Source organism: Candoia aspera, chromosome 11 (genome assembly GCF_035149785.1).
Source record: "Candoia aspera isolate rCanAsp1 chromosome 11, rCanAsp1.hap2, whole genome shotgun sequence".
Classification (NCBI taxonomy): domain Eukaryota; kingdom Metazoa; phylum Chordata; class Lepidosauria; order Squamata; family Boidae; genus Candoia; species Candoia aspera.
The window spans coordinates 22,442,496-22,461,533 of record NC_086163.1 but is presented as its reverse complement, the minus strand read 5'-3'; the positions used below and the strand labels follow the sequence as shown (position 1 = coordinate 22,461,533).

At 41.4% G+C, this 19,038-nt stretch overlaps 1 protein-coding gene across 1 annotated transcript; it reads right to left on the bottom strand.

Moving 5' to 3' along the window:
• Positions 1 to 1,472: 1,472 nt before the first annotated feature.
• Positions 1,473 to 16,059, bottom strand: LOC134504124 (hepatocyte nuclear factor 4-beta-like). Its single transcript, XM_063313158.1, has 10 exons — positions 15,843 to 16,059; positions 10,333 to 10,504; positions 9,914 to 10,008; positions 8,020 to 8,126; positions 6,996 to 7,151; positions 6,090 to 6,177; positions 5,143 to 5,295; positions 4,060 to 4,296; positions 2,796 to 2,915; positions 1,473 to 2,465 (listed from the first exon to the last, which is right to left on the bottom strand). Exons 1-10 carry the CDS (start codon positions 15,958 to 15,960, stop codon positions 2,332 to 2,334), a joined length of 1,380 nt encoding a protein of 459 aa, XP_063169228.1. The 5' UTR covers positions 15,961 to 16,059; the 3' UTR covers positions 1,473 to 2,331.
• Between the last annotated feature and the right edge of the window lie 2,979 nt (positions 16,060 to 19,038).

Genomic DNA, 19,038 nt, shown 5'->3' with positions numbered 1-19,038 from the left:
CATATAAAGCAAACCATGAATATTTCCCCTATATCTGTTGGCACTGCCTGCCACTGTTGACATCTGCCATGCAGAAAAAATACTGCCTGCTGCAAGTGAGCAGGGCCTTGCTAGGGGTAAGGTGTTCGGCATCTACAGAATCCTGCAGAGGCTTGCTAGGTGCATCTTAGCAAACTCTTCTCAGTCATATAAACAAGCTTCAGGCAATTCAGCCTTAGGGGGTTATTTGAAGTTTTTCTGAGTCTGGGCATAATACTGGAGGAAACCGCCAAACAGAAGAATAAAATGCAGCACAGATGATAAAACGGGGGTAAAAGGAGCCAGTTCAAGGTCTGTTTTGTACCCTTGCCCAGTTTGAGAATTAAGTATATTGGCCTTCAGGACATAACTCCTATGGGCCTTCTCCGATGGAACTGTACTGCTGAAACTCAGCAGATCATGTTTAAAGCAGCTGATTATGTGTGTGACTTAGCAAGTGTGTGTGGAGTGGATGAAAATGGAAGTTCCTTGGCTTTTCAGGTCCTTGTTCTGTTGTAATTTTTTAAAATGTGGAATAAAGTTAACGGATCGAAGCTTTGTTGACTCTTAAACGTCAGGCAAGTGGCCAACCTTGATTTACTTTATGGGTGTGAAGAACATTGCTCCATGTAAGACAGCAGAAAGTCCTCAGTTTCCTATGCAGCGCTCTATGAGGCTCAAGAGTTTTGCTGAAGCCAATCAGGAGGGAGAATATGGGCTCCCTTAGACCAAGGATTCCTAACTTTTTTTATTTTTTTGCAAACATAGGTAATGTTTAGTTAACCACATTTCAGCTGTGTTTCTTGTAATCTGGGATATGTGGCTATTTATCTGTAAGTACATCTCTGAAGATTCCATTCAAATGCAATCTTATCACCTCATTGCTTCAGTGTATTGAATCAGATGCAGGGAGGGTCAAGAAAGTCAAGATGGTGTTCATGACTCATAAAAAGGGGGCAGGCTCCGATCATGCAATCACCAACACCATCTTTGACAATGCTGTCTTCCTCTTCATGCTCAGGGAAAGCTAAAGAAATGTCAGTGTCTAGAATTAAGTGTGCGGTCTGTGTTAAGTGAACATACTTTGGTCTATGGTATATTCATTCCTTTACATTCTGCATCACATGCTGTGATGATTCCCTCCCACTAAGTTGGGTTGCCATGCCAATATAGCAGGGAAGATGTTGCAGCCAAAATGTTGCATGGCTGCAACACCCAGTATTGTGTTAAGCACACACCTGAGCCTGTTGTGAAGACCTAACTGCTCACAAGCCATAAATGGCCCTTCTGAAGTATTAAGGCAATATATTGCTTGAAGACTTTCATTTTAAGTACAATGTAGTACATTATATATATATAATTTTACAAATGGTAAAAGGAATCTCAAAAGGTTAAGTCCTAGGAGTATGCTGATAATAATATATAATATATGTATCTCTTACTAGAACTATGACTGGGCTATGGCCATCAAACTGGTTTTAAGATCTGCATGGAGCCAATCTCCATTTGGTGTTCCACCCAAACCAGTCCTGTGTTTCCACAAGTACACAATAGATGGGAGTGTAACAGAAAATAAACCACTTAACTGCCAGTGTTTTATGTACAGCATGCTCACTACCTATTGAAAAGAGCTCTAAATGATACTTAACACCTGGTATGGTGGTAATGTCATGGGGTGGGGTCTTTTCTGGAGAGGACCCAAGTGAGGTGCAAGATGATTTGCAGTAGAACAAAGAACCAGGGAGCTAGCCAACATTTTGGAAGCAGGATCTGATCGCTACTGTTGTGTCCACTTTAGTACGTGGCTTGTCGTTAGTTCCTCATGACTGCCACACCACCGTGGCCCTTGAGGTTCAGTCTCATCCAAGGGCTGCAGGATCTCTTGCCGAGAAATGCCCTTTGTGTAAATCACTCAGCCGCATCCTACATCTTTGTTTCTAGTTATGGCTCATGTGTCTGTGTCTGCTGGCTGAGTCCTCTGAGCTTCATCCCTATACGGGCAGAGCCTGGGTTGCATGAACAACGAACAAAACGGAAGAGCAGTGACCAGGGTACTTAAAACACGTCTGTGTACCTTCTGGGTAGTCTCCATTAGCAGAAAAGCATGGCCCTTAATCTAATGGTTAACAAAGACCCTTGCCATGCATTTTATAGTCAAGAAAACCCAGAATCAATGCAATTGATAGTGAAGTCGGCATGTAATCAGGGAAGGATGCCACTTTGTGGGGCAGAAACCTAGCAGTGTTGGCCGCCACTGTGGGAACAAGGCTGGTTGAATTTGGAAAGCAGCGACTGAAAATAATAGCTGGTTTCCTAGAGGATCTCTTGTTTGGGGATAACCACCTGCGGCAAAAGCATTGGTATTTCAGATCCAAGGGCAGGGCCCAGTTTGTAATCTTCACTTCCTGTACTGGTGGAAGGAGAAGGGAGCGATGTTTCTGGAGAAGCTGTAGAAGAAAGAAAAGATGAAAATGGCATTGACTTCTCATGTACATGAACACGCTCACACAGCCATAAATTGTCTTCTCGACCAGCCTGTCCTGGGCTTTCAAAAAGTCCTTTATGATGAATTCAGTAGGCCGCATTCCTCAATGGATCAACTCTTCTACAGCCTCTATGCCAATCTACTCGATCGCTTCCCTTTCATTCAATCCATACCACCCACAACATTCTAGTCATCTTGTATATCCCAAATTGAGCATTTGTGTTCTGTGGCTCAACAGTCAAGCTTCTACCACAATTTCCTACTTCCAAGAATTTGGAAACCGGGTACCTACAGACTGAAATGGTGTGAATGACCGAGCCAATAGTGCTGGGAAGCACAATGTGACCTGGAAGAGGCTCCATATTATGGCTGGAAGGACCCGGCTGGTATTGTGGAATATCCATTGTTGTTCCTGCATGGAAAGAGAGCCATCTCAGTCCGATAATATTTGACTGACAAACCGCAAATAGCAGGAAGTTTTTGACTCTGGATGCCCAAATTTCCCCGCCTTTCAAACTACGTCAAGTGACATGGGAGAGAAGATCTATCTTGGGGCCTGTTTTCCTTGAAGAATTTACACAGAAGTAGGAGTGGGGAACATTGGACCCCCCAAGCACTGCCTTTCAGTTTCCAACAGATGACATTACCCCCAAATTCTGACCCCCTGCCATTTACAGTTCTCTGTAATACCATTCCAACCAGTAATTTTTTTTCTTAATTTAATAGAAATGGATTCAGGGCCACACAGTTCGTTTATGATATGTGCCTGTACAGATTCCCCATCCCTGCAAACAAAAACAGGCCTGGAATAATACCCAAAACCTTCCACAAAATCAATGGGTTAGGGTTAGGGTCAGAGGGCAATTTGGACTCTCTTGTTCTGTATATAATTAGATTGTTTTGGGATTTAAAGAAGTGCACTCCCATCTAAGGAAGCCATATTAAAAGCCTTTCTTTTGCAGTCACCAATTCAGCTTAGTTCTAGGTCTTCTTCTATCCCAAGATCCATTTGAATGTCCCTTGGGGGAGTGAAGTATACCCCTACTTCGCTCCCCCAAGGTGCTAGTTAAAACTAGCCAAGCACAGCACGTTTTGCAAACAGGGCTGCTGGTTAAGGATACCATGTGGACCCAACCTGAGAGCTACTTTCTCTGTCTCCCAATGTTGCTATATTTGTATCCCACTTTTCTTCCAGCAGGTCAAGATGGTGAACATGGCATTCGTGGTTGTGTTTTTCCTACAACAGCCACCTTGTGGAGTAGGTTGGGCTGCGTGAGAAGGACAACCTGAGGTTCCTCAGGAAGTTTCTGTCGCTGAAAGGGCATTTGAACCTGGATCTCCTGGTTCCCAGTCTAGCTCTTCCCCACTACCCCACCACAGTTCCTGGGACCATCTGTGGTTGGAGGAGGAGAAGAACCCAGGTCTCCTTGGTCCTAGTCCAGCCCTTCCCCACTACCCCACCATGGTTCCTGGGACCATCTGTGGTTGAAGGAGGAGAAGAACCCGGGTCTCCCTGCTCCTAGTCCAGCCCCTTCACATCTCCACCCATGTTGTACCTCCAAGGAGCATTTCCTGCAGCAAGCTGTCAATCCTGGCCATGCCAAAGAGTTTGATGAACTGCACTTGCTCTATCATCTGCCAAGTGATGCTCTGCAGTGGAGGGAGCAGCAGCAGAATGTCACTGAATCTTCCCCGCGAGTCATACTGCCGGTCGTTGATGTAATCCTCCAAGTTCACCTGTACCTGGAAGCGCATATTCTTCACTTTCCCAGGATCACTCAGCCCTTTGCAATCTGGTAGAAGGAGAAGGGGGAGTTAGGTCAGTTTGATTCTGATGTGGGCTAGTTGTTGGCTTACTGCTTACAATCTTACAAATGTCCCCATCCAACCATCACTATATTCACACTCCAAGTGCCTTGATCCGCAAGAACTTCATATGATGCAGGGGTGTCTGGGAGGGGGGGTCACAAAAGTCAAGATGGCAGCCACCACCATGCAACCAAAGCTTCCACAGTGCACATAAAAAACAAGTGGAGCTTCTATTGCACCATCATGAGCACCATCTGTAGTAACCCTAGGAGAGAACTCGCAAGAGTTCTCATGCCATGGACTTTTCACAGTGCTAAGTGTGAGCAGGGAGGGTGTCTTTAGAGTGGTGGTAAAATGTGAAAGGAAACAGCAGCCCCCTTAGTAGCCCCTCTGAGACTTCCCACCACAAAGTAACTTCAGAAACACCACCCATTGGAAAGCCGTTCTCAACGAACCTGAGAATAAAGTAGAAAAACAGAAGCCTCTTTATCAGGGAAGCAATGCTTGAGAAATTTCCAGGAAGATACTGATGATACAGCTTGAATTACAAAGGAGGAACAAGGCAGACAGGAATGAATGGGAGAAAATGCTGTCACACGTGCTTAGGGTTGGAGTATGGCTGGGAATAAAAATTACTGGGTGTAGCAAAAAAACTAGAAAACAAACTTTAGTTCACAGCTGGGGTAGGTTTTAAGAAAACAGTGGAAGCTCCAGGAAAGATAGAGAAGCCAAAATCCCAACCAGAAGCTTGTCATTTAAATTCTTAGCATCCTCTGGTAATCAAAGTTTCTTTTTTTCAATCAGCCTCAGGAAAATGTGAAGAAAGATACCTGGATCAAAAAAGACAATGGCTTTAAGACAGGCATATTCATTCTCATCAATCTGAATCTCCCGCAAGGGCTTCACCAGCTCGTCCAGGATCCGAATCGCCACTCGGGCAATTTCAAGTTCTGGGCATTGCATGGGGATGATGAAGTCATTGCCTAGAGAAGAAGCAGGTGGGAAAGAAAGTTGTGATAAAAATGATGCTGAGAAATTGTTCCAGGTAACATACATAAATACATATATATTTGCACCAATTTTTCTAAACGTTGAGAAACAGAAGCACTTCACCAATCATTGTGGCAGTATAATCTCTCTCTCTCTCTCTCTCTCTCAGTGGTTCACACATAACACAAGGACATCATGTGGATTGTTTGGAGCATAGTGTATTATGTGTTATGTGCACTAAGCCACTTCGATTAAGGGTCACTGAACCATAATCAATTCATGGCTAAGGGTGGTCCATAAACACAGCCTAATGTCTTTAAAGATCTGAGAAGGATCAGTTGATAGCTTGCAACGTTCTTGCAATATTGTTCAACTAGGGCCAAAGGGGGTGGAAATGACAGAAAGAGTGATATGAATCACACAGATTTATAAAAATGGTGGATACTGACATGGAGAAAGTAGGGTTTACTTCACTCTAAATCATGATGCAAGAACTTGCAGATGACCTGGTGAAATTGATTCTGAACAGGCAGAGAAGGGGCCTTCTTCACACAAGGTCTCATCAAGCTTACTTCAACCTGCTAAAGAGTATCCTGAAGCACCTCAGGTTGGCGAGGAAGGAACATGCTCCATTGGCCTTCTGGCCATGCCCACCACCTGCAGAAGATGCCCATGATTCACTGTCAAAATTCCAAAGGGACCCTTTGCAGTGCTCAGGAGATTGAAAGCCTTCATGATAGCTTGATGATGGAAGCTTTTTACTTAATAACAGAAACATTCTTTTTACCTAATAAGAGAAAATTTGTATATGGAATGGAGCGCTTTGCAACTCCCAGCAATAGGTGCTCTCCCGCATGGGCTCTTAGCAAGGCAACCTGAAAATGGCAAGAGAAAGACGACGTTATTGCCTGCTTCAGAAACCGCGTTGTCTTTTGCTTAGGATTATCTAAAAACCTAGTCTGGATGGATCATTTGTTGCATTCAGGGTTCCAAGTCTACCATATATCTGCATTCTACCATGAGCTTCTTCTAAACCAGGGTTTCTCAACCAGGGTTCTGTGGAGCCCTAGGGTTCTGCGAGAGGTCATTAGGGGCTCCCTGGGAGATCATGGTTTATTTTAAAAAATTATTTCAAATCCAGGCAACATGCTCTCGCAGTGATGAGCAGAAAACAAACAAAAATCTAGTTACAACTCTGCAGTAGTGTGCTGTGGGACTGTGTTTATTTGGTTGAATCCATTCATAATTTTTGATGCAAGATATGGGGAGACTGTTGATAACGGGTGAATGCTATATTGCAGGAAGGGAGGAATATATTGAAGGAAGGGGGGGAGGAAGTGCACTTTTCAAGAATTTAACAGACTCGTCCAACTTAGTCTGTGAAGTCAGTCTCTCCCTCCTGTGTCTTTTCCCTGTGCTTTTCCTGTAGTTATTTCATCCCATTATATTAAATAACTTTTGTACGCATTTATTCAGTCGTATCTCTAACTGATCTCACAGACTTTATTCTCACATTTGTGCAATGGCCTTGGGGTTAAATGGCTTTGCCCATCACTACTAAATCCAAAGTCTTCAAAATTGCTATAAACGAGCCAATTTTCCAACTGTTGAGTTAGGAAGATCACGAATCACCTCTGTGCAAGAGGAACAATTTAAGAGTGTAAGGCTGTGCAAAAGAAGTTTCCTTTTTCACCTGATCATCCAAAGGAAGCTCACAGAACACAGGGATGCATTTTGCCCACTCCACAAGAACTAAAAGCTGCTGTTTCATGGATTCACACACGTCATTGATCGTTGCAATTTTCTTCATGGCAATATCTGCGCTGTGCACAGGACGAAGAGCTGAGTACTGCAAGACAAAAGATCAGGTAGGCAGACCCCCCCCAGGCGTCAAAACTCTCTCTTTCTCCTCCTCCACTTCTTCCCCTCCCCTCGTTTTCTATGCTAGAGAGAGGAAAGAAATGCATTTACTTTGCATTTTTTATGGAAACATCTGATTTTGCATTATGAACTAATAAAGTGAAATGCATTATCCTTCCAAATCCAGCATTTTGCAATACAAATAACCAGGGTTTTTTTTTAAAGAAAAACTTAAGAGAAAGTCTCCATAGAAATGCAGAAAGAAAGAAAGAGGACAAACATGCATTATATTGGAGCAACTTGATTGTAAAACTAATGTGCATTAATCAAAATGGCAGAAATGCCTATGTTTAAGAAATATTCTCCAGCATGCATACACATTTTAATGCACTTTTTAAAGAAGCCTTAGGCTGAATGGAAACAGGCTGAATTAAATTTACAAGTGAAAAAGTGTGTAAATGAAATGAACAAATTTTCAAAAATGAAAAACAACACTAGAACCCCAAAGCAATAGACTTTTCCCTTCCCTACACTGTATGTCACTCTATCTAGTTCAGTTTATTTGACCATAATACACTCAAATTCAATACAGTCCTTTGCTCCAGCAGGTGGCAATATATCACAAGTATTTCATTAACATTCCAAGCTAAAGATAAGACTGTATCACCACTGCAAATAGATAATTAAACTTGTCTAGTTGAGATGGATCAAAACAAACTCTGCATTTGTAGAAAAGCTCTTTGGGAGTTTAGTGCAAAGGTATCTATTGGAAATAACTTGGGTACTAAAATAAATTCACAGTTAAGGGACTGCAAGAAGATCCAGGAAAAGCACTTTATTGATTTATTTTCCCCTACCTGCTGTGCCATTGTTTCTGCTTGGGTCAGGATGGTGATGGACAAAGCCCCATTGTCTTCATAACTGCTTCGCCGGACGCTGATCCTGTCGCGTTCATTCTGCACAGCTTTTTGAGAGAAATAAGGAGATAATGAAGTATTGGCCACCTGCACAGTGGATGACAGATCAATCAATGGATCAATGAACTTGCACCATCATCCATGAACGTCTTGCTGGACTTCCACTTTCCTGGTCCCAGAAGAGAGCTTAGAAACCTGGTTGCCTGGGAGGAGGTGTGGGCAAGCCCTGATGTCCTCCCATTCTGTTTAGGTTGTCTTAAAGATCTTAGCAGCTTCATAGCATGGATCTCCAGACTTCTTATCAGCCTTTGTTAAACCAGGTTTTTTTACATGGATACAATGGAGATAGAACTATCTATGCTACCTTGGTCTTCTAGCAGAAAAGGAAGCATGCCATCAAGAACAGAATGGGAAGATTCTGTTCTAAATTACAAATGATAACATTGGACTCAATGGTGTTAGATTTAACCCAATTTATCAGACATTATTTTTTTTTAGAGAGAGAGAGAGAGAGAGAGATGAGATTTGTTAAAGATTTTTAGAAAGGAAGATAAAAACTAATGCAAACTAATATAAAGTAAGAAAAAGAAAAAAGAAAGAAATCAAAGAGAAAGCTAAATGTGCAGAAAGGGGAGAAAAGAGCCAGTTTGATCTAGTGGTGAAGGCACCAGGCTAGAAACCAGCAGTCGGTGAGTTCTAGTCCCGCCTAAGGCATGAAAGCCGTCTGGGTGACCTTGGGGCAGTCCCCCTCTCAGCACAAGAGCCAATCAGGCGTGGCATGAGAGTTCTAGTCCCGCCTTAGGCATGAAAGCCGTCTGGGTGACCTTGGGCCAGTCCCCCTCTCAGCACAAGAGCCAATCAGGCGTGGCATGAGAGTTCTAGTCCCGCCTAAGGCATGAAAGCCATCTGGGTGACCTTGGGCCAGTCCCCCTCTCAGCACAAGAGCCAATCAGGTGTGGTATGAGAGTTCTAGTCCCGCCTAAGGCATGAAAGCCGTCTGGGTGACCTTGGGCCAGTCCCCATCTCAGCCCAGCTCACCTCACAGGGTTGTGGTTGTGGGGAAAATAGGAGGAGGAAGGAGTATTAGGCATGTTCGCTGCCTTGAGTTATTTAGAAAAATAATAAAGGCGGGATAGAAAATAAATAAAAGAAAAAGAAAAATAGAAAAGAAAAAAGATACAAAGAAGTAGATTCCTATCTTCTTTACCACAGTTATAAGTACAATTATAAATTTACCTCTTACTCTATAATTACAGCATATCTGTCTTCTTTCTATAATCTATCCTGTCTAATCATCAATAGCCATAAATCATAAGTTCATATTTTTCTGTTTTGCACAAAAAACTCATAAGGGGTTCCAATTTATCAGGCATTATGGAACCACATTCAGAAGATTCATGTCTGTCCTTCGTTTCACTTGTTCTGCTGGCACAGCATCAACATATAAAGCTCCTCAGATGTAGGCATTGCCCATCAATGCATCACGATGAAGGAAGATGTTTCAGGTGGAAGAATTGAGGGAGACAGATGTATCAGGTCTCTGAATGTACAGAAGGATGTACAGAAAGTTTTAATGGAGCACCAGCCTTTGCTACCATTTCGACTGTAATCCAGGAAGCAAGATGCCCTGGCCTGGGTTAATCTGGGTCTTGAAACCTTTGGGGAAAGCCAATCCTTCCTTGCTGAACTGTGACTCATAAAAGACACTACAGGGATTTGCTGATGTGGAACTTGGTATGACTCATAGTCTCATCCAGAGGCTAGAGATCATAAAGCCAGAAACAACAAGACAGGCCACACCAAACTCTGAAACAGGACAGTTTTAGGCAATTACCTTCCTTTTTCATTCCTGCTCGGAAGCATTTTTTCAGACGGCAATATCGACACTGGTTTCTCTTATCCTTGTCGATCACGCACTGTCGGCTGAACCTGGAATGGGAAAGAGGGAAATTCTGAGAAAAGAGAGCAGGTTAATTCCCAGTCTGGGCTGGTAATTTTTAGGGTTTTGTAGCAAAGCACTTTCCTATGTCTTTCACTGGAAGTCTCTTTAAAAATGTGAGGTAAAATTATATCAAGGAAGAAGCCTCTTTCCTTGACTGATTCGCTCTTGTAAATCATTAGCTCTCCGAAGAAATAGCTAAGGCCAAAATTTATGCCTGGGGAAATTAAGACATTTCCCAGGACTACTGATGTTTGTGTCTAAGGAAATGGGAATTTCCCAGAGTTCCCTGAAAAATGGTAGCATTTTTATACCTGCATGAATACATGTGATTCTTTCGGACGCTCCTTCGGAAGAACCCTTTGCAGCCATCGCAGCTGGACGCCCCATAATGCTTCCCAGTTGCACGGTCCCCACAGATGGAACACAACGCGTTAATCCCATTTGCAAGTAAGCCATTGTTGCTTGTCTCTGATACAAGGACATCTACAGAAAGAAAATGCTGTCAGGCAGGCATCTCTGAAGGAGCAGAAGAAAGAGCCATGGAGAAGGGAAAGAAAGAAATCCATCTAGTCTGGGGAGAAAGACTTTAATTTGTTTTTCCAATGATGCTGGGCAGAGAAATTCTGCTGCAGCCACGTGATCCCAGAAGAAGACACAGCAGCTTTAAAGGGTTGCAAATGGCAGCTACATTTGCCCCTTCACTCACTCTGAAGCAGCATTTTGGAATCAAATCTGAAGTGCTGCACTATCTTATTATTGATTTTCGTATTACACTTCAAAAAAAAAAAGGCAAATTTAGTTTTTCTCCTAGTCCCCCTCCCCCAATACTCTTGGATTGTATCTGCAAGCTTGCTACTTCAAGGCCAAATGCAAAAGTTGTGACCTTCTGTTGAACAGGATTCACACAAAAGTAGGGAGGTGTCTTTAGGGGGTAGGCACAAAGTAGGAATAAACTGCCAACTCTATGTGGTGTCAAGAAGCAGTGAAGGGGAAGGAGTTTCATCTGTGAAACTCTGCCTGATATATAACTGTATCCATATGGAGGTCTGTTTGATTTAGCCCAGAACTTCTTCCCATAACAAAGAACCATCTGAAGTTTTCAGCCTGGACTCTTGGGTGCTCTTTTGGGAGAAGTAACAAGGTAGTAGCCCTCCCAGGTGGCCAAGCCTAACCAACTTTGGCTGATCTCAAAATGCAAAGCAGGTCAAACCTGGTTCATACTTGGATAGGAGACTAGAAGTCCCAGATAAGCTAGACTGAGAAATCTGAAAACATTCTGGAAGAAGGCAATGATAAACCACTTCCAAGTGTTGTCAAGAAAACTGTATGGAGTCCATGAAGTCACCAGGAGTCCATATGCCCATGAAGTCATCAGGGGTTAAGTTTGATTCAAAGGAGGCTTTACTTATGTTATTAACATGTTATGAAGAGCACCATGCAGCCAGGGAGAATGCTTTGTCATCTTCTCTCTTTCCATTACATTGACAGTCCTTCCCAATGTGAGTTAACATGCAATGAGGTCAGAGACATACCCATTATGGTAGCATCAAAACTGATATTGTCTTGCCTAGTTATGATATATCTCAGGGATGGAGGGGACTGGATGAGGATGAATATCTTCAGAACAAATATTTAATGCTTTTCATGGTGGATCCAGATTTAACCTGCAGGTTTTCTTGCTCTAATAATTGGTCAGCCTGATGGACCCACACATGAGTCAAACAGGAGCTATGACATTCAGTGATATTTTTCAAAGGGTCACACTGAACTTTTGGGATGAAAAGTAGCACTAGGTTAAACAACAGGACATTCCCATATTTTTTGTCTGTGTGCCATCTATGAATAGCATAATATTTCCACCAAATATCAGTAGATGCTAATTCAACTGCAGTGACAGAATGAGAAAGTCTAAGGCAATATAATGGAACCAAAGAAAGAAATATATAAGTGTAGAATGATGGAGATAATTACTTAGGTTCATACATCTTGATTTGGAAAAAAAACGGATGAATAAAATGCACAGCTTCAGGACACTCTAGAGTGCAACAATGATCCATTTGGATTCAGTCCAAAGATTATGTGTTTATTCATTCCCAAAGTCTTGGTTTCTTATAAAAATTTCACGATGGCTGATAGCCATTATTAAAAACAATATGGAACTGATAAAGATAGCAACTAGGATTTCAGTCAAAGTCAACAGAAAGAGAATGAAGAAAATAAAAATGTCGACAGCAGCATAAAATCACCGTAAGCATCAGTACAGAACTGAAAAGCCACTGAAACAGAACTGCCCTTCGCATCTGTATGAAAAGGAACTTCAGTGAAGCCGGAACTATTAGCTGACACTCTGAGAAGTCAATTTATGTTGACTTCACCCTCCAAAAAGGGATTGGTTGAATCTTGGGAGGGCTAAGAAAGACCACAGACGGGAGGTTGGAGTTGATTTGAATCTTGAGGGTTGTCAGTCCCTGAAGATTAGGGGTAGGAAGTTTTAGATTTCATCAAGAGAGGTTAATCCTAGAATGCTAAAAGCTAACATCTTTCCTAATGCTTCATTTGTCAACAAAAGTACACAGATATTGCAGGAGACTAGAATGGTAGGTTTTCCTTTCACAGTACAATGTACTTTTTTTTTCCCCAGGGATGTTGGCTGTACAATATCACAGCTGTGGGTGAGTGTGAAGAGAATGTTTTTTCAGCCAGCAGTTTGGAAAGTTGGCATAACTTTATCTTGACAAGTATCAGAGACAACATTCAAAGATATCTCAGGTTATTAGCTATCTCCATGTGACTATATGAGTCATTATGATTATGAGTACATTGTGACTGTATCTATCATCATCATATGTTTTAAAATAAGGAATTCCTTGGAGCGATGTTTCTCAACCTTAGCAACTGTAAGAAGTATGGACTTCAACTCCCAGAATTCCCAGCCAGCATGAATTCCAGAATTCTGGGAGTTAAAGTCCACACTTCTTAAAGTTGCTGAGGTTGAGAAACACTGCCTTAGGGTGTGAAACAAGCTCTCCCATAATTTTATGAGGCTTTTTTGTTAATTTTCTTTACGTGCAATCTTGTTCTCAAGAATCTGCATGGCCTCCCTTGTGCCCATTTCTTATTTTATAACAGCAATGTAACTGTTCTTTTTCAGTCGGTGGTACCCAATGAAAGCTCTAAAACAGAGGTGGGCATCTGCATCTGCTGGTCAATCTTTTTGTTATTTGCGTCAATTGCAAACATTGGAGACTCCCTGTTATTTAACTGTAGTGGCAACAAAATAATATTCCTCCTCTGCCATACTTGAGTAGACTGCCAAAATGGGGGAAAAAGATCTTGTTGTAACCAAGAATGGATTTTTTTTTTTTCCATAATGAAAAGACAAGTTCCATTAAATTCCAGTTCTTGGAACAAATTCCAGGATTCCTACATTCTTTAATGCTGTCTTTCATATTTTGGTGGACCTTGGGGCTCCAGTAAACCAACAAAGAAATTAGTTCCTGATCCGTCAGACCTGAAGGTTGTCCATTCCTACTGTAAAACATCCCAAAGGCCAAGAACGAAAATGAGAACTTGCTGTGTCAAGGACTTTTTCTTTGTTCTCAACTGGCCAGGATCCCTTCTCTAATTGGTTGGAATGGCTTCCTTAATTGAATGGGATCCCTTCTGTTCTTTTTCCTAAATTTTAGAATAGATGTTTCCCTACTGTGACATCTGAAGTTCTTGGATAGACCTCCTACATTTCATTAGTGGGATTGGTCCAGAACTGAACGTTTTGGCTCAGTTTTTTAAAGCTGTTTTGACCAATTTTTCAAGAGGGTGCTTACCCAGGGCAAACATGCTAATTTCAAAACAGCTAGTTCCTGAGCAAGCTGGTTTACTTATTAGCTCATAAGCAAATACCACAATGCCTGCTTGAAACAGCCTTCACCTTTAGGAAAATCTAGCATGTGGTTTCGGCAGTGTGAACCTTTACCATACGTTGAGATTCTATTCTTTCAGAAACAGTAAATTCAGAGGCAATTTGGTCCAGAAAGAGAGTGAACAAGAATTCATAGATGCAGATGCAAGTGAGATGTATATAAAATCAATCAATCAATCAATCAGAATAGAATAGTTGAATGAATTGAAAGGAACCTTTAGGCTCAGGGCAGGAATCCAAATTCAACCACACCAGGTAGAAGACTGATTGTCATTCCATACTCCTTCTGTGTTTCCCATTTAAGGCACAAGGATGATTGGTATCTAAAACCATTCCAAGAAAGTGGATTTGCACAAAATTCACAACATCAGGATGTTTACATGTAATACCACAAAATGGGTCATTCAGACCAGTTACTGTAAAAAAGTAACTGGATGTAAAAGAAGTCAGGAACTTAGCTCAGAAGAATGTAATTACTCTGCAGGCCTAAGTTTTCAACTTAATCCCTGGCTTCTCTAGGCCCTGTTGGAAAAATTGCCCTGCCATCTAAAAACCCAGAGAGTTGTTTATAAGTCAGAATTGACAATTCTACACTAAACAGATACTTTCCTCTGTCCCTGTGGACCGTATTTTCATTCTAAAAAATGAAATAAAATGTATAAATATTTTTATATTAATAATATATATGTAAAAATAAAAGCTATCCAATTCACTGTGAAATTTCAGGCGTTTTTCTGTTGTGAACTATGAACTGTGAAGTCATAGCTTTACTATCCATTCTCATAAAACCAGTATCGGTTTCCCACTTCTCAAGGCTCTGGATTTTCATCCAACCAGGAATTTCTGCATTTGTTGGACTTTTAGCAAGACTCAGGACAGCAGGCACACACTCTCTGAGCAAAGGAAGTGAGTGCTATTTTGCGCCAAATTGATAGTAGTACAGTTACAAGAACTGAACTCGAGGAGATACGTAGATGAAGAAAAAGTATTCCGAAAGAAAAATCACTTTAATGCCATCGTTCAGTCTCCAAAACATATAAGCGTCATCACAAAATTTTGTAAAACAGCCCAGAGACTTACACCACCAGCCTTAAAGGGTCACCGGTTTATTCTAGCATAATTTTTGTATACTGAGCACAAAATAATAATAATAATAATGATGATGATGATGATGATCAGGCAGATAAACTGACACCCATAGAGGTGAACTTTTGACCAAATGCAAAGTTGGTGTGAAGTTTGCTGGAGTGAAGAAAAGGACGTCAATATTTCCTAAGCAATGATGAATTCTAGACAGCCTTTTCTTTCCCCCAGCAAGGAGAGAAAGACAGTATCCGGGGGAGGGCAGAGAAGGTGGTTTCCACTAGACCAGAGTGCCAAGCTACCTATTTTCCCCAAAGGAAACATTGGTTTGTTTCATTATCTAATTCTAAACGCACTCATTCTCTAAATGAGATGGCTCGACAATTTGCACGCTATCTCATTTACCGAAGGCACTTGACAAACATAGTGGACCGTCGTAGGAAAGGCATTCACTTCTTTCTTAAATCCACCATACAGCCTTAGGAAAACAGTCATCCAGACATAACCCTAATCAATGCAGCTAAGTACTTGGCCATAATAGGTCCAACGAAGCAATAGCGTTAGGGAAAGTACTCCCTTGCCGAGAAGGATTAACAATACATTTTCTCCATCCTAATCCAGCAAGATTCTCAAGACGTTTCATCTGCAATAGAATTCCAGGTCACGGCATCGCCCCACCGCCCAATTTTTTTGTTCCTCCAGGCGTTCACCAGGAGAAGCTGGCACCATCCACCCTTCGACCCCAGTCTCCTTTGTCCACCATGAGGGCAACTAAGATAACAGAGGCTGATTGGAGAGGGAATAGAAGTATCTCCTCACCTGATGAGTTTGTGGGCAGCACCCTCAGGTTTTCGAATTCTAGCATGGTATACGAGGAGTCGAGGGACTCAGCATAATCTGGCATTTCCATGTCCATTAGGCTTTGACAAATCCTCATAATTCCTGTCAATAGAGACAGGCAAGGCCCCCGCAACCCAGCTGTCAATCACAGCTAAGGTTTCTAGCAGAGGTTTGACTACTACTCCAGGCTTCCCGGATGACAAATCATTACCTAACTCCCCCCCCCCCCCCGTTTACTCTCTCCCAGCATTATCAGGAGGTTGGAAGGTATAAATGACCTAGTATTTATTGCTCTCTCTGTTTCTCTTCTCCTATGAATCTATGCCCTGGATCATGATTATATGATGCAGATAAGGCTCAGTTTAAATCAGCTTGGATTGCATCCTTTGTTCAATAGCATGCAGTTTATGGCAATCCTTGAGTAAACATTTTGAAAAGTGCAGACAGTGAAAGATGGTCCAAAGGAGATATTTTTTTCCCCAACAGACACAATGCGTCAGGCTGTGGGATCCACTGGTCATGCTGCTTCTCAGGGTCTAGCACTGATGATTTTTAGTGCAATTTCCTAATGCCACCATGTTGAACTAAGGGCTCTCATTTACCTGCACCCTGCCCTATCTCACCTCTAATGTTTTTTACAGGAATGTTTTAATTGAAAGAAAATGAAAAGAAAAGGCTATTATCTGAATTAATGTTAGTGGCTTCAGATCTGAGGGACAAGAACCAGTAGCAAATCAGTCAGCTGACACAGCAAGGAGACCAATACGGCAATTTGTGACTCTACAGAAAGGAGAATAAAAGGGAAAGTATTAATATTATGAGTCAACATTTCAGTTCTGAACAACAGCCATGCTTCATGAGAGAGTTCTTTTGAAAAACAGGGATATGCCACGTCCAGGAGGATGTCTTTGGGCCAAAGGAAAAAGATGGATTGTTGGAGTAAACTGTGCGAGCTCTGATTTGGCCCATTCATTGGAAGGCCCCATTTGAGTGAATTGTTTTTGGTTTTAAAATAAATCCTGAGATGAACCCCAGCCACCTTGAGTGAAGCTTAGGGTGTTACCTCTTACCTTTCCTTCTCTAGCATCTCAAATCCAGTCCTGAGATGAGCCAAGTGAGGTTTCCAGAAAGGGGAAAGTCAACAGGTTGAGCTTGACTAGCAGTGATTTTCAGAAGACTTAACCACGCAGATTCTAAAGCCAGCCTTGGAAAGCGCTTCTGGTTTACAGACAAATCAAGATGGGGAAAGCAGTCAAAAAGGACACTTAACTTGTGAAAACATACAGACAAGATCTGCCTATGTATTAGTATTAATATTAGTATTTTTATTGTACTTAAACATGAATCGGTTGCAACCAACCAATGTGAAAAAAAATCAAAACTAAAGCTAAAATCTGCCTTCACTTAGTGCACAAACACATAGAAATGCACGAAGCTATGCCCATGGTTATCCTGGTGCATATATCTAGCACTCAGGTGACCAAGGCATATGAAAATCAGTCATAAAATAATGATTGATTATCTTATGATTAATGAATTCAGGAGTCCCTGAGACAATTTCAGGGGGTCCACAAAGTCAAATAAATAAAACTTCTTAACATTTCTCAGTGTCAGTTTCTAATACAGTATATCTCAATAGATATAATCCTCATAAACCAACACTCTTTGGGGCCCTCAATCATTTTTTGGAATGTAAAGGGTTCCTGAGACCAAAATGTTTGAGAACCGCTATTATAGATCTTTATGAAATATGTGGAAGTCAGAGTTCAAGAGGTATTTATTTAAAACACTCATTTCCTGCCGATCCTTTGTATAACACAGAATTTTTTAAAAAAAAAATAATGAATGGTCATGAATTATTAAGGCCACAATGAAGAGAATTAAAAAATAAGAGAATGAAACAACAGTCTGACAAAAGCAACAGAATTATAAATGAAAGGGTCCTCTAGGAAGGAAGAGGTGGTTTTTCAACTGGATCCAGCAATTCAGAACCCAGCTGAAGCATCCAGGAGGACAAATGCAACCCTATAAAAAAGGACACCACCCCAGGCTCCAGGGTCAAAGGACCACTTCATTGTCCCCACCCACTGTATCTACAATACTTAAGACAGAGTGATATCTCTAGTCATTGGCTCTTACAGTGTGGAAAGGCCTGTGGAGGAACTCTCTAAGGTAGCCTGGGTTGCAGCCAAGATTTTATTATTTTGTGTAAGATATTTTAATTGTGCAATCTATTCTGATTTATTTCAAGGAATAAGCAGAGCACAAAGGACTCCTTGGGTAGATAAGACTGTGTATTTTTTTTTTTATCCTTGGACTATGTCCTGAGATTTCCTGTAATCAGCTCCATTAGATGTTAATTAGGGTTCATTACTCTTGCAGATAACACCCATTGAGGTAGGACACCACCATCTAGAGAATGTATGTCTTTTTAGATGTAGAGATCACGCCCTACTTCTATGGCTTCCCGCTGGTATGTTACACAGGAAATATGCCTTACAAAAGCTTCACAGTTTGCCTATCCTTGCAAAACACAATGTGACTTCTGCAAAAAATTACAAGGATGCTTAACTTTCCTTGCAATGTTCCTGCTTCGGGTCATATACTGGAAATATTTCCAGTATTCTGAGCTGAGTATTATTATTATTTTTAAAGCAAGTGCCAGAGAGAAATGCTGCAGAAGTCAAATGTTCTTATTTATAAACCATGCAAGATATTGGAAACCACCCTGTCTCAGACAATCTATAGTTCTCTTTTTCTAGAGACTTGAAGAAAACCATAAATTTTTAACCAAATACATGATACAGAATTATGAATAGTAAAATGAAAAGTAAGCATCTTCAGACATATGAACTGGCCCCAAATAGAACTTTTCAAACGTTGTGCTTTTTTTCCCCCCCCTCCCACAAAGTTTGGATCTATGATGAAAAAATAGGTTTAAAATATCTTGTTTAAGAACAAGTGGTGTGGGTGGATAATGTCGTCATATAATTTAGCCACTAGGTGGCACTCAACCCGATTGTGTGGGGGTGGAGTTAGAGTTTTACATCTGCTGTTCTATTCATCGCACTTATTACCTGTTGTTTCAGAGTAGAGGTCATGGATAAATGGTCTCAAGGCACAGGAAGACAGATTCAGGTTGAATATTAAGAGAAATGCCCCAATAATATGAGCG